The sequence below is a fragment of the Lithobates pipiens genome, unplaced genomic scaffold, assembly GCF_037356315.1.
Source record: "Lithobates pipiens isolate NorthernLeopardFrog02 unplaced genomic scaffold, aLitPip1_a1.2 Scaffold_1, whole genome shotgun sequence".
NCBI lineage: Eukaryota > Metazoa > Chordata > Amphibia > Anura > Ranidae > Lithobates > Lithobates pipiens.
In genome coordinates, this window is record NW_027507685.1 from 252,551,278 (window position 1) to 252,577,354 (window position 26,077).

The 26,077-nt window shown below is 47.5% G+C and overlaps 1 protein-coding gene and 1 long non-coding RNA gene across 13 annotated transcripts in view; one reads left to right on the top strand and one right to left on the bottom strand.

Moving 5' to 3' along the window:
* The window catches only part of LOC143986708 (uncharacterized), a 123,356-nt gene that overhangs the window by 24,782 nt on the left and 72,497 nt on the right, over window positions 1-26,077 (top strand). For 6 of the 12 annotated variants that reach the window (XM_077485118.1, XM_077485138.1, XM_077485127.1 and 3 more), the window contains exons 4-5: window positions 4,372-4,470; window positions 23,495-23,663. The exons of 2 other annotated variants lie outside the window; for them this stretch is intronic. Coding sequence is in view for 3 of the 10 variants with exons in the window: in XM_077485157.1 (XP_077341283.1) it covers window positions 4,372-4,410 (39 nt within the window). In the remaining 7 variants the exon portion in view is untranslated. The remainder of the gene's footprint in view (window positions 1-4,371; window positions 4,471-23,494; window positions 23,664-26,077) is intronic. 4 more of the 12 variants (XM_077485143.1, XM_077485141.1, XM_077485171.1 and 1 more) reach the window with 2 other exon arrangements.
* LOC143986706 (uncharacterized) lies at window positions 559-1,929 on the bottom strand. Its single transcript, XR_013276565.1, has 2 exons — window positions 1,822-1,929; window positions 559-896 (listed from the first exon to the last, which is right to left on the bottom strand). It is a non-coding gene; the product is annotated as an uncharacterized LOC143986706 (long non-coding RNA).

The following is a 26,077-nucleotide window of genomic DNA, read 5'->3' on the forward strand; positions in this document are numbered from 1 at the left end:
CAGACGGGTCAGAGGTTACTGACCTATATACAGAGGAGACAGAGGTCACTGATCTATATACAGGGGGGTCATGCCAGGGTTCACACAGGATTATTCATCAATATATAGGAGGGTCAGGGGTCACATAGGATCTCATCTATGCAAAGGGGTGGTCAGACCGTGGGCTGCACTTCTCTAATGAAGCTGTAAATCTGGTTGGTTTCTGTGGAAAACAGTCTCCTCCCACCACCTATCAGGGAACTCCAGGGAACACACCGATTGAAAAAACACTAAAAATGTGTTTTTGCTCCTGGCTGTGTCCCCATTGGAAACATTTCCTTTCACTTCCTGTCAATTCAACCCTTTCCCTGCTCTGTCCATAAAGATTAGGCTAAAGTTGTCTTTTGCCAGTCTATGTAATCTGATGAGATTTCTGGTGTCACCTCCAAACCCCAAACTTCTCACCCACAGCCAAGCATCTAGAAATGGCTCTGCTCTGCTCCTGCACGAGCGAGATATATGAACCAAAATCTGCCCAAAACTCCCCCGATGTAATGACAGCACAGCAGACAGACCAGGTGAGCAGAACAGAAGGTTTATTACACAGAATAGCAGATGATTGGTGGAGCAGTTTTAGCTACAAATATGATAAATAAATAACAGATTCTGAAGTCGGAGCTGGCTGCTGGCCTCCTGGGTCTTGTAGCAACGACGTGATTGGCTGGTTGGTGGTCCCCAGGCCTCCTATCAGGGAGGTGATTGGCTGGTTAGTGGCACCCGCAACTTGTACCAGGAAAGCGATCGGCTGACCGTTTGCTTCTGGGTCTTCATTGGCAGAAATCTCATCAATTGTCCTTATGTTTGATTAATCCTTCGCTGATCAGGTCAGGAATTTCCACCACCGGCCACGAGCCCAGCTGAGAGACGGAGAGGAAAGAGTTACCGGGAGTGCCGGGAATGTCCAGGAGAAGGAAATCACTTCCACATATTACAAGTGCCATCGATTTTATATCCAGATCTATTGTATTTATTTCAGTTTGGGGGGGAGGGGAGGGGTAAGAAGAGTTAAATTCTGATTGGGTCCTGTCTGTGACCCCCCCTGGAGATTTTCCCTCACTTCCTGTCCCTATGACATCTGTTTTGTCACCATGATAAGAAGTTTAAATTCCTCCTGCCTGCAGCAGACTGAGGAAATCTCCGACTAGGCAAAGGCACAAACTGGAGATCAAGGATGGCTTATTAACGATAAAAGGTGAGAGGGTGGGGGTGTTACCTGGACATGAAGTGAGAGGGCAGGGGGGTCACCGGGACAGGAAGTGAGAGGGTGGGGATGTCCCCGGGACAGGAAGTGAGAGGGTGGGGGTGTCACCGGGGCAGGAAGTGAGAGGGTGGGGGTGTCACCGGGGCAGGAAGTGAGAGGGTGGGGTGTCACTGAGACAGGAAGTGAGAGGGTGGGATTTGTCACAGGGACAGGAAGTGAGAGGGTGAGAGTGTCACCGGGACAGGAAGTGAGAGGGTGGGGTGTCACCGGGACAGGAAGTGAGAGGGTGGGGTGTCACCGGGACAGGAAGTGAGAGGGTGGGATGTGTCACCGGGACAGGAAGTGAGAGGGTGGGATATGTCACCGGGATAGGAAGTGAGAGGGTGTCACTAGGACAGGAAGTGAGAGGGTGGGGGTGTCACTGGGGCAGGAAGTGAGAGGGTGGGGGTGTCACCGGGACAGGAGGTGATGGGGGAGGGGTATTAACTGGTGTCAGTGATGGGGGAGGGGTCCCTTGGTGCAGATGTTGGGGTGTATAAAGGTCCCCGTGATGGGGGAGGGGTGTAGGGAGTTCCCCTCACATGTCACGCCCGGTGTACTCCATCTTCCCCCGGTGTCCGCTCTCTCTCCGGTCTTTCCTCGGAGCTCCTCCCCCTGTCGGTACATCACCGCTGCGCAGGGTAGCATCTCTCTCCCCCTTACCCGGAAGTCACGCCCATCTTACTAGTTACTACACCCAACATTTGTATGCAGTCATCCTACAGTCAGAAGGTGGCGAGCGGACATCTTTATACACCCACCGAAGTCTTACATTTCACTATTATTGTTACAAATAATCTGATCATATATAGTGATATACAGGATTTAGAAATCCATGTCATTGTTTTGAGGTTTTTAAAAGTAGCGGTGTTTTGTCTGATCAGCGGGTTTGTCACTGCTTAAAAAAATTACTTCAAAACAATTTCATGGATTTCTAAATCTTGTATATCACTATATAAAATCCGATTATATGCAAAAATATTTGTGAAGTGTAAGACTTCGGTGGGTGTATAAAGATGTCCGCTTGCCGCCTTCTGGATATAGGCTTACTGCATACGTACCAAGATGGCCACAACAAATCTTTACTTCTGGTATGGATTATTTCGGTCACCATGGAGACGCAGTACAGGTGCACGGCTCGTTCCGGGGATTCTGGGAGTTGTAGTCCGCCCTCTGCTCTGTACTCGGTGAGGGGCGCTTGGTGGGCTCTCAGGCTTTATTCTGGGGGGAGGGGGATGATCTGTATGGACTTGTCATGGTGGTCCTCATCCCCGGACATTCCTGTGTTTATATCCTGTACTCCTCTGAGGAGATTTCACCTCACTTCCTGTCCTGGGGACACCTTCTGAGGAGAAGACATCTCCATCCATAGAGAATAAGAACAATACTACAGAACGGGCCGAGATCCCCCCAGAGTCTATTATGGGGTCTCTATCAGTTTTATTATTATGGGGTCTATATCGGGTTCTATTATTATGGGGGTCTCTATCGTTATGGGGTCTATATCGGGCTCTATTATTATGGGGGTCTCTATCGGGTTCTATTATTATGGGGGTCTCTATCAGTTTTATTATTATGGGGGTCTCTATTATTATGGGGGTCTATATCGGGCTCTATTATTATGGGGGTCTCTATCAGTTTTATTATTATGGGGGTCTCTATTATTATGGGGGTCTCTATCGGGCTCTATTATTATGGGGGTCTCTATCAGTTTTATTATTATGGGGGTCTATATCAGGTTCTATTATTATGGGGGTCTATATCAGGTTCTATTATTATGGGGGTCTATATCAGGTTCTATTATTATGGGGGTCTATATCAGGTTCTATTATTATGGGGGTCTATATCAGGTTCTATTATTATGGGGGTCTCTATCAGGTTTTGGTATTTTGAGGGTCTCAATCAGTTGTGGACCTGAATGGTGGGATCATGGTGGGTTGGTTGATCTTTCCCATGGTGCACCTTCTATGGGAGTCGCTCACACATCGCAGGAACACATTTATGTCTCGCAGTGCCAGTCGCTGTCAGTGGCAGCCCAATGAGGGATCGCACCCGCTGTGCACTTCCTCACCGGAAATTGCGCATGTCTGATTTTCCCTCTATAGTGCTGCGTTGCCAACATAACAGATCACCATCCATCGTCTTGGTGTGAGTGCCCCCTCAGTCCTGTCCTATTATTACCATTCACCAGATTCCACCAATCAGTAGCTGATGATTGATGGAGGTGATCCGGATCCATCCAGAACACCATGGCTCCGCTGAGGACCGCTCTCAGCAAGAACTGAGCACCCCATAAATAGGTCACCCAGAGTTTAAGATCCACGTAGAAGAAGTCTAATCGAGGCGCCGGACCAAAAGTCCAAGAGCCCCAAATCTTTTCACGTTATTGTTCACCCATAACAAGACAAGATGGGCTAAAAGGGGCTAAAAGATCTCCTCCTTCAGGGCTCGGATCTTATATGTGGCTTGGACATCACTGAGCATCAGCTGGGTTCTCCGGGGCCACAAGTGTCTGACACAAATCATCATTGTTTTGCTAGAAAATTACTTAGAAACATTATGTGTATTTTTTAAAGCAGAGGCCCTAGCGAATAAAATGGTGGGTGTTATAATTTTTCTGTTATGTTGCATCGATATTTAATGAACGATAAGCCCCACAATATATAACCCAGTTTTTTGGTAAAATATAAAAGAGGACTTTATGCTGAGTAAATAGATACCTAACATGTCGCACTTTAAAATTGCACATGTTTTGTGGAATGAAGAAAAATGATGCTGCTTAGAAATCTCCATAGGTGATGCTTAGAACATTTTACTGGTTACCAGTTTGGAGTTACAGAGGAGGTCTAGCGATAGAATTATTGCTCTCACATGTGTGGTGTGAACACCGCTTACGTATGCGTTCGCTTCTGCATGTGAGCACGGGGGGATGGGGGCTACTTACTTTTTTTTTTACAGTATCCCTTTATTTAATTTTTTTCATGTGTGTGTGTAAAGGCAGGCGTCCCAATACTTTTGGTAATATAGTGTAAGACAACAAAAGGCCTCTGTAGAAGTGATTAGTAATTGTTTGTTTTTCTTTTCCTCTTCAGTCGTATCACAGCGGCCATTTTTACTTCTGGAACATGTGACAGGAAGTTCTCAGGATACATCCATGATCCCGGGTGACAACACTCGAAATACCAGTAATTGTAAGTAAAAGGAAACAATGTATCATATCAGTATGTGGCGCTGGATGGGGGGAAAAGTCCACCCTAATGCTGGGTTTACATGGATGTGATTTGGGAAACGCACAGGAATCATTGCATTTTCCGCATAGCAATCGCGCTGTGTTCATGCCATCTGCTGCGGGTGTCAATTATAACTTAATGACGCCCCAAAAGCAGGTCGCAGAAAGCGGTGCATTTGCTAAAATCGGATCGCATGGATACAAACTCCCATGCGATCCGATTCCAGTGCAGGAAAACAAAGATTGCCAACACCTTTTTCATGCTGATGCAGTGCGATTTGAACCGTTTGAAATGATGGGCTCCAATCTCACTGCACATAATGACTTGTGATTCGCACAGAAATGCGGTGCGATTCCTGTGTGAATTACATACGATGTAATGAACCCAGCCTGAAGCCCTATTAAACCCAGCCCTCAAATTTTCCACTCGCATTTTGCAAGTGGAAAATGAGGGCTGGCGAGGAGCTGGGCTGCCTAGGAGCAGGGGTGCGAGCACCGCCGACATGCGGTGATGAATGGGAGCCGTTCTCCCAGAGGAAGAGAGCGTGGAGGAAGAGAGGGGGCGGCCGGATCATCATAGAGGAAGAGGAGAGCCGGCACTGATCACAATGCGGGGTTTGCCCCATGTTGCAGCTTACATTAGAATTGAAGTCCACGCTGTCACACAAAGCCCTGCCCTCCTGACCCCTCACCTGTGACTTACAGAACGTGCCCTGGCATTGGACCGGCGTTCTGTCTGTCAGAGGTGAGGGTTCAGGAGGGCGGGGCTGTGTGTGACGGCCCACAGACTGCAATTTTAATGTAAGCTGTTTCGGCGGGCAAACCCCGCTCTGTGATCAAGGCGGCTCTCCTCTTCCTCAACGCTCTCTATTGCTATGCACGGGTGAGGCTGCAATGATGGACACGGGTGAGGCTGCAATGATGGACACGGGTGAAGCTGCAATGATGGACACGGGTGAGGCTGCAATGATGGACACGGGTGAGGCTGCACTGATGGACACGGGTGAGGCTGCACTGATGGACACGGGTGAGGCTGCAATGATGGACACGGGTGAGGCTGCAGTGATGGACACGGGTGAGGCTGCAGTGATGGACACGGGTGAGGCTGCAGTGATGGACACGGGTGAGGCTGCAGTGATGGACACGGGTGAGGCTGCAGTGATGGACACGGGTGAGGCTGCAGTGATGGACACGGGTGAGGCTGCAGTGATGGACACGGGTGAGGCTGCAGTGATGGACACGGGTGAGGCTGCAGTGATGGACACGGGTGAGGCTGCAGTGATGGACACGGGTGAGGCTGCAGTGATGGACACGGGTGAGGCTGCAGTGATGGACACGGGTGAGGCTGCAATGATGGACAAGGATGAGGCTGCAATGATGGACACGGGTGAGGCTTCAATGATGGACACGGGTGAGGCTGCATGGTTAACCTTGAACTCTGTATGTATCACCCTTTGAGGGCAACCATACTACTGATGCAGCGTGAAAATGAAATTGAGTTTGGCACCCCTATGAGTAAGCGCTGTTTGTAGCGTGAAACGCGTCGGAAACCTTGTTGAAAAATCTTTTTTGTTCCCCTTTTTGCTGTGATGTGTTGTTCAATGGAGTTTTGCACTTGCATTTGAAGAAATAAAGGCACCTAATGTTTACTCAACCCGGAGTGCGGCTATCCAGAGTTTTGTTCTACTTCTACACATTTGGCACCCCTGTGTTATATCATTAATATTTTATTTTTGTGGACTGGGATTCATGGTCCTATGAATATAATCTTTGACATTACTTTGGGGATGGGGGGGGGGGGGGGGTGTTGAATCCATAGAGTTGGTTGTAATTTTTTGGGCTATATATGATACAGATCTACCAAATAACATTGTAACAAATAATAACAGTAATTTTAGATTTAAAGTCCTTTAGTTTAACAGGCTGTTCTCTTATGCCCAATTTACCTTGGGCCTCCTCCTGGGATCCCCCCTGGAGCCCCACCCATCAAAAATTGTATCCAATCAGACACGGAGCCCAGGCCTGGCCCCGCCCCCTCACACCCTTGAACCACTTAAAGTGGAACTATACTCGCCTCCCCTCACACCACCGCCACCCTCGAAAAGGCCATTTAGAAAGAGGTCTGACCCCAAACTCCACCCCTCCAGGGAGCAACCAATCCCAATCACTCCCAAAGTCACTGCTGCACATACAATGGGCAGAAAATGTGGAGGAGGAGCGGGCTATGGGGGAGGAGTCCAAATGGCATGCCTTAAACCACTTAAAGTGGAACTATACTCGCCTCCCCTCACCCCCCGGCCTCCCTTGGAATCTTCACTTCACTGTCTTCTAGGTTCCAGATCTTCAGCAATCTTGATTGACTAGTCGTGATGCCAGACTGAGCGCAGCCTCAGTACTTTCCTAAGACAAACAATGATAAGAGGAATGCAGGAGACATGCACCCTCTCCTTCTGCATTCCTCTTGCCGTTGCTTGTCTACAGAGATTTACTGTCTCCTTCCTAGTTATGTAGTCAGTAGGGATGCACCGAATGGGTTTTTTGGTGCCGAAACCGATACCGAAAATGAAAAATACACTAGGCCGTAAACCGAAACCGATACCGAAACTAACCGATACCAAAAATTACTATTTAAAAAAAATAGTTTGATACAGGAGATGGTCAGAGACTGGGGACATGGTACAGGAGATGGTCAGAGACTGGGGACATGGTACAGGAGATGGTCAGAGACTGCGGGCATGATAAAAGAGATAACTGCAGCCAGTGTTGTCCCCAGTGCAGCCAGGGTTGTCCTAAGTGCAGGAAAGAGAGGAGAGCCGCCTCCGCTGCCTGGTTGAATACAGCGCCGGGAATATCCCAGCTTTAATTTCAATAGCTGTGTGTTCCCCGTCGTGCGCCGTCACATACAGCCCCTCCCCCTTGTCCGGGCACTTTGATAGACAGATCACCCGTCCAATCCTGGGACAGGTGATCTGTCTATCAAAGTTCCCCTGGACAAGGGGGAGGGGCTGTATGTGACGGCGCACGACGGGGAACACACAGCTATTGAAATTAAAGCTGGGATGTTCCCGGCGCTCTATTCAACCAGGCAGCGGAGGCGGCTCTCCTGCGCTATACACCCCCCATGATGGGAATCACCAGGCCTCGCCCCATTTCCTGGCTCAATTATCGGCCATTTTTTCCTTTTGACAAATTGCCAAAAAGGGCATTTTCGGCCGATATGTTTCGGCGGCCGAAAATTTCGGTGCATCCCTAGTAGTCAGGCTTGGGGCCCTCACACTTCCCCCAACAACATACCTAGGAAGGGGATGTCCACTTTTCTCAGCTCTAGGCACTTTCCTGAGACAAATGGTGACAAGAGGAATGCAGAGGACATGCAAAAGTTTGGCAAACAATGCTCTAAGACAGGGGTCTCCAATCTTTCCCAACAAGTTTGGTGTTCTTCAGACTTTAGGTGGGCCGGACTTTTCCCAATGGAAGTAGAAAATGTCCTGTGTCAATGGATGTAACCAATGCCCCATCATTGGTGTCAGTGGGAGGAATAGTGCCTCATCATTGGTGTCAGTGTGAGGAATAGTGCCTCATCATTGGTGTCAGTGGGAGGAATAGTGCCCCATCATTGGTATCAGTGGGAGAAGTAGTGCCCCATCATTAGTGTCAGTGGGAGGAATAGTGCCCCATCATTGGTATCAGTGGGAGCAATAGTGCCCCCATCATTGTTATCAGTGGGAGGAATAGTGCCCCATCATTGTTATCAGTGGGAGGAATAGTGCCCCATCATTGGTGTCAGTGGGAGGAATAGTGCCCCATCATTGGTGTCAGTGGGAGGAATAGTGCCCCATCATTGTTATCAGTGGGAGGAATAGTGCCCCATCATTGTTATCAGTGGGAGGAATAGTGTCCCATCATTGGTGTCAGTGGGAGGAATAGTGCCCCGTCATTGGTGTCAGTGGGAGGAATGGTACCTCATCATTGGTGTCAGTGGGAGGAATAGTGCCCCATCATTGGTGTCAGTGGGAGGAATAGTGCCCCATCATTGGTGTCAGTGGGAGGAATGGTGCCCCATCATTGTTATCAGTGGGAGGAATAGTGCCCCATCATTGTTATCAGTGGGAGGAATAGTGCCCCATCATTGGTGTCAGTGGGAGGAATAGTGCCCCATCATTGGTGTCAGTGGGAGGAATGGTACCTCATCATTGGTGTCAGTGGGAGGAATAGTGCCCCATCATTGGTGTCAGTGGGAGGAATGGTACCTCATCATTGGTGTCAGTGGGAGGATTAGTGTCCCCTCATTGGTGTCAGTGGGAGGATTAGTGTCCCCTCATTGGTGTCAGTGGGAGGATTAGTGTCCCCTCATTGGTGTCAGTGGGAGGAATAGTGCCTCATCATTGGTGTCAGTGGGAGGAATAGTGCCCCATCATTGGTGTCAGTGGGAGGAATGGTACCTCATCATTGGTGTCAGTGGGAGGAATAGTGCCCCATCATTGGTGTCAGTGGGAGGAATAGTGCCCCATCATTGGTATCAGTGGGAGGAATGGTACCTCATCATTGGTGTCAGTGGGAGGATTAGTGTCCCCTCATTGGTGTCAGTGGGAGGATTAGTGTCCCCTCATTGGTGTCAGTGGGAGGATTAGTGTCCCCTCATTGGTGTCAGTGGGAGGATTAGTGTCCCCTCATTGGTGTCAGTGGGAGGAATAGTGCCTCATCATTGGTGTCAGTGGGAGGAATGGAGCCCCATTTTTGGTGTCAGTGAGAGTAATAGTGACTTGTATCAGTAGAAGGAATAGTGCCCCATAGTTGGTGTCAGCGGGAGGAATGGAGCCCCAAGGGCCGGATAAAGGCAAGCAAAGGGCCACATCTGGCTCTTGGGCCGAAGTTTGGAGACTATTGCTCTAAAATATGGAAATTACAGGTAAGTCAAACTTCCTCTGATTGCAGCCACTGACACCAATGTTGGGGGTTATTATTGCTGCAATTGATCACTCGTGTCGGGGCAATTACTGTCCCCACTAATACCAATGTTGGGGGTTATGGTCAGGCAGCTAAGAAGCTTGACTACAGAGGAGAAGATCTCCTCCTCCTAATTGATGGTTTTATTCTTTATCCTCCCTACATCCTGATATAAGAGACAAGCAAGATATATAATTCAATTTTTATTTATCGAATATCTTTCTATCTGTCGATCTATTCATCTCTGACTCCTCGGAGATGAAGCCTCTTCAGAACCCTAAACCTTATGATGATTCAGAGGAAGGCGAAAACCCCCCTTGGTCATATTCTCTCCAAAGGGGGAAAAAATTCCTTCCTGACCCCATAAGGCGATCGGATAATCCCTGAATCATCAGTTTAGAGTGTCCAGTTCATTCCCCTTTATATTGCTAAGAATGTAGAGACAGGACCCCAACATCAAGGCCCACAATCCAAAAGGCCATTTAGAAAGAGGTCTGATCTCAAACTCCACCCCTCCAGGGAGCAACCAATCCCAATCACTCCCAAAGTCACTGCCGTACATACAATGGGCAGGAAATGTGGAGGAGGAGCGGGCTATGGGGGAGGAGTCTAAATGGCGTGCCTCGGCTCACACCCCGGCCACCCTTGAAATCTTCACTTCACCGTCTTCTAGGTTCCAGATCTTCAGCCATCTTTATTGACTAGTCATGAGGTCAGACTGAGCGCAGCCTCAGAACTTTCCAGAGACATTCCTCTCACCACCACTTGTCTCCGGAGAGTTCCTGTCTCCTTCCTAGCTATGTAGTCAGGCTTGGTGCCCCCCAGTGGCGGAATTACCAGGGTCGCACCAGTCGCATTGGCGACTGGGCCCTCTGGTTCCGCCACTGTAGGGGGGCCCGCCGCTGCCTGGGAGAAAGTACAGTACACTCACGGTGTACAGTCATTCACGGGGAGTACGCTCCGCCCATCCTCTCCTGCTGATCCGCCCATCCTTACCGAGCGCATTGACGGGCATACTGCAAGGCTCCTCCCATCCTCTCCTGCCGATCCGCCCATCCTTACCGAGCGCATTGACGGGCACACTGCAAGGCTCCGCCCATCCTCTCCTGCCGATCCGCCCATCCTTACCGAGCGCATTGACGGGCACACTGCAAGGCTCCGCCCATCCTCTCCTGCCGATCCGCCCATCCTTACCGAGCGCATTGACGGACACACTGCAAGGCTCCGCCCATCCTCTCCACCCATCCTCTCATCCCACACTTAGGGGCACAGTCCCCGCCCACTTCGCCCATCCTCTCCACCCATACTCTCTGCCTGAACTCACGGGCACAGTCCCCGCCTGCTCCGCCCATCTTCTTTGGCCCTGCCTGCACTCACAGGCCCCGCCCATCCCCTCTGCTCAGTGCTACTGCTCATCCAAGCAAGACCCAGCAAGGAAGGGGGACAGAGTGATCTGCAAGTGAGTGGCACCCATCCCTCAATATCAACACTGCCACTGATCCCCACACCCCCACACCACCCCCACTACTGCACTGATACCCCCACACCACCCCCACTACTGCACTGATACCCCCACACCACCCCCACTACTGCACTGATACCCCCACACCACCCCCACTACTGCACTGATCCCCCACACCACCCCCACTACTGCACTGATACCCCCACACCACCCCCACTACTGCACTGATACCCCCACACCACCCCCACTACTGCACTGATCCCCCACACCACCCCCACTACTGCACTGATCCCCCACACCACCCCCACTACTGCATTGTTCCCCCTTCTATCCAGGTCCTGCTGCCCCTGAGATCAGTGGGAAGGGCCCTGGCCCGGAGGTCAGGGGGGCCCTCCATCATTTTTTGCACCGGGGCCCTGAAGGTTCTAGTTACGCCACTGGTGCCCCCACAATTCCCCCAAACAACATGCTTAGGAAGGAGATGTCCACTTTTCCCAGCTCTACGCACTTTCCTGAGATAAATGGTGACATGAGCAATGCAGAGGGAATGCCCCCCCATTCCTTCTGCATTCCTCTTGTGCCTGTCTAGCTATGTTGTCAGGCGGCTGCAGGCGTAGAGGGTGCGCTCAGTCTAAACACATGGTTAGTCTATCAAGATGGCTGAAGATCTGGAACCTAGAAGACGGAGAGGTGAAGATTTTGAGGGCGGCGGGGGGTGTGAGGGGACGGGAGTATAGTTCAAGCCATGCCATTTAGACTCCTCCCTGTATTGTCTGGGTGTGTGGATCTGTTTGATTTCTTCAATCCTCGGTGTCTTCGGTGGAGCTTTCCGAGTCTCTGTTGCAGGGAAACCAATCCTGGAGCCCCCATTTTTCAATGAGTTCTTCATTGATTCGGGAAACGTCTTTGTGTTTTTTCAGAATCACTCCTTCATTGACCAGAAATTCCTCCATATTCAGGTTCAAATCTTCCATTTGTTTGAGACTCTGGAAGGAGAAAATTACATTCGTTAGTGTTCCAGATTGATACAGTAAATGGTGACAAAGCTTAGTGAGCCCAACCCCCCCCGAGGTGCAGCAAATGCCCCAAGAGGAATCCTTCAACCCTAGCTCCCTCTAGTGATCAGAAGAAGCACTGCACTGCATTAACACATCCTTGACGTGTGTATATATAGATACAGTGACTCTGTGCTGTCGCCCAGGACAGGAAGTGTGTTTCTGGTGGGATTAAGCTGTGTACCTGACACATACATAATAATTATCACCAATAATTAACAGAATTCCTTCAGACAAGTCCCCAGACCATGTGATTGTGCGGTGATCACAAAATCACAAATGTGAGAATTCTGTACAAAAAAAACACGTCTTAGATGCTGCTGAATAATCTCCCCTCCCCCAATATACACGGACCCCCTCCATTATTCATATACTTACCGGCTGTGGTGTAAATGCTGCAGGTGAGTTTCCTTTCTCCACCTCGTCCCAGTCAATGGTCTTAAAAAATGGGTGCCGCCTGATGTCCCGGACCTTGTATGCCCGTGTTTCCTGGTCTTCACATAAGAGCTGTAAAAAAAAGAAAGAAATATGATAAGAAACACAGTGAGAACAACAACCATATGTGACCAATAGAACTCCCTATTGTAAATCTTTGATTCTGACAGTGACGTATTTCAGCTTCCTTGATTTTGCTTGTGAACCCACCACTGTGTTATGATTGGATGGGGTTGTAGCATGGTACCTGGTATAGTACATGCTCAGGGTGAATAGAAGTAAAGGCAGATCCTTCCACTAAGTAGTCAGTGTGATAAAAGTATTGCTATGAGCCACATGAATGTGTGGTGGGAAGAATGTACAGTGGTGTGTTCTGACCTCCTAACAAGGTCTGTATAACCTGGAAAGGGTCTTGTCTGTAAAGAGAAGGTAAAGCCGTGTATACTCACCATACTTATGAGATCCTCGAGGTGAACATCCCTGTCAGTTGGATGAACTCGGTTCTTGGGACGGCCTGACGCGGTGCTCTGGAGTTTCTTGATCTGTCTGATCTGATACACACTAGTGTACATCTCATTCACTATCACTCCCAAGGAGTAATAGTCCGCTGTGTTGTGGTATGGTTCCCTTTTTATGACCTGTAGAAACATAAGGAGAGAAAAAAGGATGAGAACATTCCTAGGCCAGGCAAAGGATAGACGGGACTCCATGCTGACATATGTGATGTATGAAGCCTCCCAGGAGTCCTAAAATTGTGCTGAAAATACATGAAACTAAGGCGGAGCTTGTGAATGTTGGAGGTGGGGCTTAGCATTTATATATAGTCAAAACTTTTGTCTTCTACGTTTTGGATAGAGTACGGAAAGGGTTGAGACCCCTGCCAGTTTATTTTTGCTGTCTGTGTGCCATTGGGGGAATTTCCCTTTACTTCCTGTCCCCGGGATTCAAGAGGAAGTCAAAGGAATTCTCCCAAAGTGAGAGAAACTCTACTCTTAGGATCTTGTCCCCAAACAGGTGTCACCATTGGAAGACTTTCCTCTATTCCTGTTCTGGGGACAGCTGTAACATTTTGCATCCTGCTGTATTTTCTTTCTCACTAAGAATGGTCACCAGTACACATAAAGAGTGTGACTTCCCTAATGAGGACACCAATAAAAACCTGAGAGAGGGTCTAACCCTATCCATTTAGTCTGCATTCATACATTGGCATTTGGAGCTGCAGATTGCGTGAAGGTTGTCGACAAAAAAAAAAAAAAGTTCAGGAACTTGTTTTAGGCAGCGTGCTTCACGCAATGCGTTTACCACAATTGCAGCGCAGTTGATCACGTGACAGTTGCGGCAGAACCGCACCGCATTTTTAGGTGGGATTCAAATAAATGGCATCTGAAATGTACATTGTGCGATTTGTCATTCACACCTGGGTATTTGGAGGTCAAAATTCAAAATGCCCATCATGGGAATGTGGCCTTGATGAAAGGGGAGCCCCTTAACTACTTGCAGACCGGACCATTTTGCTGGTCAAAGACCAGACCACTTTTTGCGATTCGGCACTGCGTCGCTTTAACTGACAATTGCGCGGTCGTGCGACGTGGCTCCCAAACAAAATTGACGTCCTTTTTTTCCCACAAATAGAGCTTTCTTTTGGTGGTATTTGATCACCTCTGCGATTTTTATTTTTTGCGCTATAAACAAAAATAGAGCGACAATTTTGAAAAAAACACATTATTTTTTACTTTTTGTTATAATAAATATCCCCCAAAAATATATGAAAAAACATTTTTTTCCCTCAGTTTAGGCCGATACGTATTCTTCTGCATATTTTTGGTAAAAAAAATCGCAATAAGCGATTATTGGTTTGCGCAAAAGTTATAGCGTTTACAAAATAGGGATAGTTTTATAGCATTTTTAATAATAATTTTTTATTATTTTTTTTTTTTACTAGTAATGGCGGCGATCTGCGATTTTTATTTTGACTGCGACATTGTGGGGGACCCATCGGACATTTTTGACACATTTTTGGGACCATTGTCATTTATACAGTAATCACTGCTATATAAATGCACTGATTCCTGTGTAAATGACACCGGCAGTGAAGGGGTTAACCAGTGGGTGGCAGTGTAGGGGTTAAGTGTTCCTAGGGGTGTGTTACTAACTGTGGGGGGGTTGGGCTTTCATTTAGTGTACACTGATCTCTGCTCCAATCACATGGAGCAGAGATCAGCGTCACTAGTTGCTAGGCAGAATGGAGAAATGTTGTTTATACAGCATTTCCTCCATTCGGCCGCTCCGTGAGACGATCGCGGGGATGCCCGCGGCGATCGAGTCCGTGGGTCCCGCGACCGGACTCACGGGGGTCCCGACCAGCGCGGGAGCGCGCTGCCGGCGGCGCGCTCCCGATGGCAGGGCGGCATCGAATATTGGACGTGCCTGTACGCCAATATGCCTGCCCGTGCCATTCTGTCGACGTACATCGTCATGCGCTGGTCGGGAAGTGGTTAATCTCTTCTCTGCATTCCGTAGTAAATTTTACAATTCAGTCTAATATCGGGAATCTTACCTCTGGGGCAATGTAACCGGGTGTACCCGCGTATCCTTCGATCCTAACATTCTCAGTGACTCCGATCATTGCGAGACCAAAATCACCGATCTTGATGTGACCGTCGCTGTCCAGCAGAATGTTTGCGGGTTTGAGATCTCTGTGAAGAAAAGAAGTGAACCGTTAGCTCTGCATATCCCACATTATAATAAAGAAAGAAAAGATACAAAGAAGAATGAAGATTGATGGGTGGACATTGGCTTCTCTTATATCTGCCTACAGGAAGATCTCTGTCCCGGAGTTCCCAGCTCCGCCCACCTGCTATATTCATGAGGAGGTCTCACTCCTCTTGCTGGATTTTATTATGGCATGAGCAGGGAGACTTCTACAGCCGATGGAAGGAGACAGCGCAACTGGGAAGTCTGGTGGGAAGTCTTCCTGATTCAATAAAACCAGAAGCCAAGGGGGGATTGTTAGTCAGCTAATTTAATACTTACCTATGGACGATCCCACAAGCATGGAGGTATTGCAGGCCACAAATGATCTCGGCAGTGAGGCATCTGAAGGAGAAAGAAAAATATGAATTAGCATTCAGAATCATCACAGACCTATAAAAGGTAAAGATGAAGAGACTTCCCCCTATAGTACATAGGGGTGTGGATGGACGGGGCTCAGTGGGAGGGGCCTGGGGGTGTCACTTCCTGTTCTCAGTGGTCAGCCACCCCCGACTCCATCACAACCCTGTCACTGCACTTACCTTATCATGTTGTTGGAAAATGGAGCTGAAGCCTCCAGCAGTTCCTTTAGAGTCCCGCCACTCATGAATTCCATAACAAAGAACAGATGAGTCTGTGTGAAAATAAGAGATAAAGGTTACATTAGAGACAAGTAAGATTTCACTTTGTGGAGGAATATAGGAAGGCAGGGGGTGAAGTACAGGAATAGGATAAAAAACCTGGGAGATAAAAAAGACTTACCTCTGTTTGGAATTTTGCATACAGATGAGTGATATAGGGATGGCTATCGCAGTGTTCCAGTATGGTGCACTCTGTATTGTCATCCATGGAGTCACCTAATCCCAGTTCAATCATCTTTATGGCCACCTTCTCTTCATGGAAGGGATGGGAGGCCAACATCACCTTCCCATAGGCCCCTTCTCCAAGTTTTCTGTGGATGGTAAAATCTTCCAACACAACCTCTGTCTCCTCCTCTGTGCTGGATGAGTCCAATGAAATTGTCTCATGGACCGTGTTGTCCAGCATTGGAGAACCTAAAGATTTCTCTTCTCTGTCCTCGTCCTCACTGGGTGGGATCTCTTCTCTGTCCTCGTCCTCACTGGATGAGATACCTTCTTTTTCCTCGTCCTCACTGGATGAGATACCTTCTTTTTCCTCGTCCTCACTGGATGAGATCCCTTCTTTTTCCTCGTCCTCACTGGATGAGATCCCTTCTTTTTCCTCGTCCTCACTGGATGGGATCCCTTCTTTTTCCTCGTCCTCACTGGATGAGATCCCTTCTTTTTCCTCGTCCTCACTGGATGAGATCACTTCATTTTCCTCGTCCTCACTGGATGAGATCACTTCATTTTCCTCGTCCTCACTGGATGAGATCGCTTCTCTGTCCTCATCCTCACTGGATGGGATCCCTTCTCTGTCCTCGTCCTCACTGGATGGGATCCCTTCTTTTTCCTCGTCCCCACTGGATGAGATCCCTTCTTTTTCCTCGTCCTCACTGGATGAGATCACTTCATTTTCCTCGTCCTCACTGGATGAGATCACTTCATTTTCCTCGTCCTCACTGGATGGGATCGCTTCTCTGTCCTCATCCTCACTGGATGGGATCCCTTCTCTGTCCTCGTCCTCACTGGATGGGATCGCTTCTCTGTCCTCGTCCTCCCTGGATGGGATCCATTCTCTGTCCTCGTCCTTTGTGGTTTCATCCTGTGGCGTTGGCCCAGCCTGTGTGGAGATTGAAGCCACTGGGGTTTCGTCACTCTCACTGAAGGATGAAACCACTGGAGTCGGCTCTGTTTTGTCGGTGGTTGGGTCATTGTTTGATTCTGCGGAGAATAAAAAAAAAACGATTATTCCTATTCCTGGTATTTACACATCATTTATTGATGTTATACCGAATGACGTATAGAATGGTTGTAAACCTCAGACATGAAATATGAACAAAGTACATCCTTCTATACTGTGTACTTGTTTCTATCCAAAGTACTGAGTGCAGCCCCCATACAGAGCCCAGAACAAGCCCAGTCAACATTAGTACTCTCAGTGACAATGATGGGAATGGCGGTGATGGGGGCAGCCGCTCTGTCAGCCGGGCATGTGCAATAATTTAGTTTATAATTGGGCTGTCTGTCAGGTCTGTGCATCTCCTTCACACCGGATACCTGTCACTTCACACCTGTCACCTTCAAATCTGATTGGCTGCCCAATGGTCAACTGAAGAGTCGGTCAACTAACAAATGCTGCTGCTAATTGCAAGTCATTGTCTCAGTATTTCCTATCCTGCTACAGGAAGGATCCCAATGGAGAGATTTCCCTTCATTATCTGTTCTGTATACACAGCAAGACTTGGGAAGAAATATTTCAGTCCCCTCCTAGACCGTTGTCACCGAGAGCCGTGTCCCCATCAGAAGATTTCCCCTCTATTCCTGTCCTGCTGGATCTTCCATCACTTTCCCTCCTGGTGTCATTGGTGGTCATATAAAGAGGATGGATCTCCCTAATGGGGACCTGACAGGGCTTCTAACACTTCCCTTCTCTATGCAGTGACTCTTCTAGGTGTATATAGCAGTGACCTCAGTGTATATAGTATATATGTGGGTGACATCAATTCTGTTACTCTACAGTGTTTGCATTATTTTTTTTATTATTTATTTTGACTATTACAATACTTACCAATGACATCATCTTTTGTGAATTTTGGTTGAGGAATGGGCTGAAGTCTGTGTCCAGCTTCCTCCTCCCCCCGCCCATTTGCCCTCCCCTCACCCCTTGGAGGGGTGGTATCCTCAGGTTGGCGGTCCTCTGTTATGGGGTTTACGCTGAGAAGTACAATATTGTCCTCTTTGTTGGTGATCAGAGGATTCATCACATTGTATCTTCCCTTCCTCTTCTTCAATAGCTGTCTAATTGCCCAACACCCACCCTTCTGGGGGGTAGGTATAATAGGCTGGGTGGTAGGTGGGTGACCCTCAATTAAAGGTCCCACTTTCCGTAATAAAACAGATTCCTCTGTGATGGTTTTCAGGGAATCCTGCAACTGATACATTTTATTTCTCCCAAAAAGCCGCATCATTCTATAATAATGAGCAACAATGCAGAGAATACAGAATCGCCTCCTTCTCCTTCCGACACAAGACTCTGTCTGAGCTCCAACTGCCGGGGAGCTGGTTTATGAGGTTCTGTCACCGTGACAACCATATGCAAATGAGGTCACATGACTCTGCCAACTGCTGTGTGCCTTGTCTGGTATCAGTTGGTGTGTTGCCATGACGATGTGCAAATGAGGTCCATCCCAACTGGTAAGCAACTTTTTTTTCCCCCCTAATAAAAATAAATGCAGACATTTTGTGATTTATTTAAATCGGATTTCTTTCATGTTTAATACCTCCAGTCTATAATAAAATCATTTTATTCATGTCTGTAGACTCAATTCACAAAGTTGAGCTGTTCTGTTTTCAGCTCAGTGACCTTTCAAATCTGCTGGCTGTTTTCAAAAAAATAACTGACGCTTTTTTTTTTTTTTTTTTTTTTTTTTTTTAATTTAAAGCGGAGGTCCACCCTAAAGTGGACCGTCCGCTCATCGGAACCCTCCCCCCTCCGGCGCCACAATTGGCACCTTTCAGGGGGGAGGGGGGTGCAGATACCTGTACAGTACAGGTATTCTGCACCCACTTCCGGGATAGCTCTCTGCAGAAAGGGGCGTATATTACGCCCCTTTCCACAAGTGCCCGCCCCTTTCCGCAAGTGCCCCGCTGCCTGCTGGGAAAACACACAGATCCCAGAGGCAGCGGGGACCGTCCTTATTGCGCAGCGCGGCTCGCGCATGCGCAGTAGGGAACCGGGAAATGAAGCCGAAAGGCTCCGTTTCCTGATTCCTATACCCAAGATGGCGGCGGCAGCACCCGAGAGACGATCTACAGATCGGCTTCGGGTGCCGACATCGCGGGCGCGCTGGACAGGTAAGTGTCACTATTTTAAAAGTCAGCAGCTGCAGTATTTGTAGCTGCTGGCTTTTTTTTTTTTAAAAAACGCGGAGTCCCGGCGGACTCCCGCCTTAACATTTTCATGCCTAAGCTTTTTTTTTTTTTTTGGGAGATTTGTTGCTTACAAGATATAATCTATATTTTTTGCTAGAAAAATTCTTCAAACCCCCAAACATTATATATATATATATTTTTTAGCATAGACCCTAGAGAATAAAATGGCGATCGTTGCAATATTTTATGTCACACAGTATTTGCGCAGTGGTCTTTCAAACGCAATTTTTGGGGAAACAAATACACTTTAACCACTTCCCGACCAGCGCACGACGATGTACGTCGACAGAATGGCACGGGCAGGCATATTGGCGTACAGGTACATCCAATATTCGATGCCGCCCTGCCATCGGGAGCGCGCCGCCGGCGGCGCGCTCCCGCGCTGGTCAGGACCCCCGTGAGTCCGGTCGCGGGACCCGCGGACTCGATCGCCGCGGGCATCCCCGCGATCGTCTCACGGAGCGGCCGAATGGAGGAAATGTCGTGTAAACAACATTTTTCCATTCTGCCTAGCAACTAGTGACGCTGATCTCTGCTCCATGTGATTGGAGCAGAGATCAGTGTACACTAAATGAAAGCCCAACCCCCCCCCACAGTTAGTAACACACCCCTAGGAACACTTAACCCCTACACTGCCACCCACTGGTTAACCCTTTCACTGCCAGTGTCATTTACACAGGAATCACTGCATTTATATAGCAGTGATTACTGTATAAATGACAATGGTCCCAAAAATGTGTCAAAAATGTCCGATGGGTCCCCGACAATGTCGCAGTCACAATAAAAAATCGCAGATCGCTGCCATTACTAGTAAAAAAAAAAATAATAAAAAATTATTAATAAAAATGCTATAAAACTATCCCTATTTTGTAAACGCTATAACTTTTGCGCAAACCAATCAATAATCGCTTATTGCGATTTTTTTTACCAAAAATATGTAGAAGAATACGTATCGGCCTAAATTGAAGGAAAAAAATGTTTTTTTATATATTTTTGGGGGATATTTATTATAACAAAAAGTAAAAAATAATGCGTTTTTTTCAAAATTGTCGCTCTATTTTTGTTTATAGCGCAAAAAAAAAAAACCGCAGGGGTGATCAAATACCACCAAAAGAAAGCTCTTTTTGTGGGAAAAAAAGGACGGCAAATTGGTCCGGTCTGAAAGTGGTTAATGTTTTTTTTTTTTTTTTCATTAAAGTTAGCCCAATTTTTTAGTATAATGTGAAAGATGATGTTATGCCCAGTAAATAAATACCTAACATGTCACGCTTTAAAATTGCACACACTCGTGGAATCACGCAGAACTTTGGTAGTTAAAAATCTCCATAAGCGATTCTTTAAATTTTTTGTTACAGTTTACATTTTTAGAGGAACAGAGGAGGTCTTGGGCTAGAATTATTGTTCTTGTTATAAAGTTTGCCAGGATACCTCACATGTGTGGTTTAAACGTCGTTTACGTATGCAGACGCGACCCAGGTATGCATTCGCTTCTGCATGCGAGCAAGCGGGCCGGGGGCGCTTTCATTTTATTTTATTGTTAATTTAATTTTTTTATCACTTTTATTTTTATTACAAGGAATGTAAACATCCCTTGTAATGGGAATAGGGCATGACAGGTCCTCTTTATGGAGAGATGTGGAGTCTATAAGACCTCACATCTCTCCTCTAGGCTGGAAAGCCTGAGATCAAAAATATATATGTAGCACTAACCCCCGAAGGAGCTGCTGGTTTGATTGGGCTTACCGTTACCTTCTTCACCTCGATTTGTGTCTAGGGGGTTACCGTGGTAGATGGCCCAGAAACTTTAGAGACTGACGACAGATCCGCTTAAAGGGATTTTTATTTGCAAAAACTTTGTTAACGAACAGTCTCTTAGTATAGGATCGGAGGGTTAGGAAGAAAGTTCAGGTACTCTTAGTGTCAAAGTCAATAATAAAGAACTTGCTTACTTCAACTAAATCCAGAGAATAGCCATTCACAGCTGGATGTTCACTCAGGTTGGACAGTCCCTCTCTCACAAGGCCTAGCAGCCAACAAGGTGCTTAAATCAGGAATAAGTCTCTGCCACAGACGTTATTGTAGAACATGTAGGAAACTAGGACTTGTAGAACACTTCTGTGATACCTGGATCTTTCAGCCGGTTTGTTGATACCCACGAGGTTGGATTCACTTAGGTCACTCAGCCTCACCAGGCTCTTGCTAAGAAGCCAACCCGTACGTGGCCTTCTTCTGAAGAGTCCTTCCCTGGATAGCTACAAAGTTGCCGGGCCTCTCGAAACTACCGGAGACGGCACCGGACCACCTCGGAATCCTTTCTTTAGTTTCCTTGCCTCGGGCTAGCCAGCCCTGAGGTGTAAAGTCGGGTGGATCCGCAACCCCAGGCCATAGCCTTCCTGGGGGCTGGTCAGGAGGATCAGGACCATGGAGTCAGAACGTACTTCTGGACTGGAACCCCGAACCACGTGACATCCACATCTTAAAGAGGGATTCCACCAAAAAAAAAATATTAAAAGCCAGCAGCTATAAATACTACAGCTGCTGACTTTTAATAAATGGACACTCACCTGTCCCGGGGTCCAGCGATGCCGAGGCCGATCGATCGCTCGGGTCTCGGCTGCTGCCGTCACCATTCTAGGTGAGGGAATCAGGAAGTGAAGCGAATCGGCTTCACTTCCCGGTCCCCTACTGCGCATGCGCGAGCCGCGCAATAGGAAATCTCCGCGCTGTCACTGGGACCCGTGTGTGTCCCAGCAGACAGCGCGGCAGGGCAGGAAATGGCGTAGACTCCCACGGGAGTCTATGCCCGGAAGTGGGTGAAAATACCTGTCTTTGACAGGTATCTCCACCCCCCTCCCCCCTGAAAGGTGTCAATTGTGACACCGGAGGGGGGGAGGGATCCGATCAGCGGAGGTTCCACTTTAGGGTGGAATCCCGCTTTAAGTACCCTCGCCCAGAAAGCACAGCAAGAGTGACCCTCCCACTGGGCGGGCTCCGAGAGAAAGTAACCTTAAAGCACCCAACCAGACTGTGGTTCCATGCCTGCCAGAAGTGACGGTGCCCCCTATGGCCAGGCTGAACACCCTATAGTCCAGTCAGACTGATGCTGAGGTCCAAATTTGGAATAATTTTACCCAAACCAAACTGCAGTTCAGATGTAACATTACATTTTAAAAACATAGCTCGTGCTCTTCAGGAGCCGGCGCTATATATATATATATATATATATATAAAAAATCTCAGGCTTTCATTTACTTCCGTCGGCCCAGATGTGACATCATAACGTCGTGACCGGGCCTCTGAGGGTCATAGAGACTGCCGGGGACCACCTGGCCCTTGGTTCTCTCTATGGCTAACTTCAGGCACCGGCGGGTTCCTTCCTATGTGTTCGGCGAGCCGCTAGAAGCACAGGAGGGCAGAGGGAGGGGGGTACATCCCCTCCCACCTGTAAGAATGATCAAGCAGCTGAACAGTGTGAATGTGAATGGTGTGATTTCCTGCAGTAATTTGTGTCTCTGCCCCTCCCACAATGGGGAGATTTCCTGCAGTAGTTTGTGTCTCTGCCCCTCCCACAATGGGGAGATTTCCTGCAGTAGTTTGTGTCTCTGCCCCTCCCACAATGGGGAGATTTCCAGCAGTAGTTTGTGTCTCTGCCCCTCCCACAATGGGGAGATTTCCTGCAGTAGTTTGTGTCTCTGCCCCTCCCACATTAGGGAGATTTCCTGCAGTAGTTCGTGTCTCTGCCCCTCCCACAATGGGGAGATTTCCTGCAGTAGTTTGTGTCTCTGCCCCTCCCACAATGGTGAGATTTCCTGCAGTAGTTTGTGTCTCTGCCCCTCCCACAATGAGATTTCCTGCAGTAGTTTGTGTCTCTGCCCCTCCCACAATGGGGAGATTTCCTGTAGTAGTTTGTGTCTCTGCCCCTCCCACAATGGGGGGATTTCCTGCAGTAGTTTGTGTCTCTGCCCCTCCCACAATGGGGGGATTTCCTGCAGTAGTTTGTGTCTCTGCCCCTCCCACAATGATGAGATTTCCTGCAGTAGTTTGTGTCTCTGCCCCTCCCACAATGGGGAGATTTTCTGCAGTAGTTTGTGTCTCTGCCCCTCCCACAATGGGGAGATTTCCTGCAGCATTTGTCCGGAGCTGGGAATTCCTGCAGGAAGATCGCTCCCCTGGATAGATAAGTACAAGAATCAGGCTTGGGATAACACTATAATGTACATGACAAAAACCAAAGTTTTGGGAGAAGCTTTATAACATTATTTCTACAATTTGTTTTCTTAGGTGAAGTTTTACCCTCTCCTGTCATTTATCCTTTGAGCAGACTCCATCGTACAGCAGACACACCCTGACTGCGGACTCCGGGGCCCAACAAGCTAAAGAGATCCTGATCTGGAGACAACAGAGCCTGCAAGCCACTCTCAGCAAGTACAAGCACCCGTACAGGAAGCAGGTACTCCGCCCCCGCTTACTGCATCTCTACCAATCAGAAACAGGACCTCAGGGGAGGGTTCCTTTCAACTCACCAATCCCCCCACATATTTACCAATCTCACCTCACATATACAGCAATCTCCCCTCCCCTCACATATATACCCATGGTTTATTACATGTTTTATTCTTCCTCCACTAGATGGCGACACAACACCATATTTATACTTATATTCATTTTAGCTTTACCAATTTACCAGTTCAATAAAGCCAGATTCTATGAAGTGCAGCTTCCGCCTGTGCCAGCACACCAAGGACCTTAGACCTCTCATGTCACTGTTGGTGTAATCCAGGCACTGTAGGGGCAATTTGGTTAGAAGTCAGTTAACCTGCCAGTGTGTTTGTTATGGACTGTGGGAGAAAACTGGGTCCTCCATAGGAAGCAACACAGGGGGAGAATACATACTTTACATTGTAGCAAAGTGTAATTTCTTCAGTGTTGTCACATGAGAAGATAGAATAAAATATTTACAAAAATGTGAGGGGTGTACTTACTTTTGTGAGATACTGTATATACATATTTTTTATAGATCCATGTAGGATAGATGTGCCTTCATTTTCCCCTACACTATGTGGACTGCACCTTGGAAACCTGGCCTGCTCTTTAAATGCTTCCCTTGGCCTGGACGGGTTCTCCTGCTTCAGCCCCGGGTCAGACATTCGTTGCACATCCCCATTCCACATTTACATGCTGGTTTTTCTTGAGCCGACTTGTAAGTATTCCATTTTTTTTCCCCCTGACAAGGAGTTATTATTAATTTTTCATATTTACATCTTTAGATTTTACCTAGCATCAGGCTTCTGATGAAGTGGACTTGATCCACGAAACGCGTTAAGCCCTAGAATGCCAAGATATTTTATTCATTATAATCTGCCTACTATTATCAATTTAATGTGAATTTATTCCATTTATTATGAATTTCCTATTTGTCGGCTCTTATCTGTTTTTATCTCATTTTATTATCATCTGAAACTGCAATCATGTATGATCATGGAATGTCTAATCATGACTGTCTTCATAAATATATAACTACATGTACTCTATGTATGATTATTATTATTGATTTAGGTGACAAGCCTCAATTAATGTCCCAGAACCTTTGCTATTTTTGCTTCTATGTATAAAACAGGGATGGAGACATGTCACTATGGGTGTGCCGGGTCACAACTTGTATTTTCTATGACCTATATACAGAGGGGTCACTGACCTATATACAGAGGGGTCGCTGACCTATATACAGAGGGGTCGCTGGCCAATATACAGAGGGGTCGCTGGCCAATATACAGAGGGGTCGCTGACCTATATACAGAGGGGTCACTGACCTATATACAGAGGGGTCGCTGACCTATATACAAAGGGGTCGCTGACCTATATAGAGAGGGGTCACTGACCTATATAGAGAGGGGTCACTGACCTATATACAGAGGGGTCGCTGACCTATATACAAAGGGGTCACTGACCTATATACAGAGGGGTTGCTGACCTATATACAGAGGGGTGACTGACCTATATACAGAGGGGTGACTGACCTATATACAGAGGGGTGACTGACCTATATACAGAGGGGTGACTGACCTATATACAAAGGGGTGACTGACCTATATACAGAGGGGTCGCTGACCTATATACAGAGGGGTGACTGACCTATATACAGAGGGGTGACTGACCTATATACAGAGGGGTGACTGACCTATATACAAAGGGATGACTGACCTATATACAAAGGGGTCACTGACCTATATACAGAGGGGTGACTGACCTATATACAAAGGGGTGACTGACCTATATACAAAGGGGTCACTGACCTATATACAGAGGGGTGACTGACCTATATACAGAGGGGTGACTGACCTATATACAAAGGGGTGACTGACCTATATAGTAAGAAAAAAGAGGGTTTCCTTCACCAACACCGTGCTGATAAATAGTAAAAATGCGTGCTTACCAAATCTCAAAATCAGAAAGGCATTTGTTATCAGAAATCTTAGGGGTCATCACACCGGAGCATCAACTCGTTTTCACGCGGTTGAACCACTGTGCTGCCAGATGACTGCATACAAATGCCTTTCTGATTTTGAGATTTGGTAAGCGCGCATTTTTACTATTTATCAGCACGGTGTTGGTGAAGGAAACCCTCTTTTTTTTGCACCTGCACAGGATTTCTTTGTAAGAAACATTTTCGTTTATTGGACTGTCAGGCCCATAATTATATCTTTATGAGAAACTGTTGCTTATATGTAATTTTTGAGCACTCTATTTATAATATCTGTGATTGTTTACACAAATTCTGTGCACTTTATTACTGTATGCTCATGATCACATCTTTATGAGGAACCGTTGCTTATACGCAATTTTTGAGCACCTTATTTTCCTTCA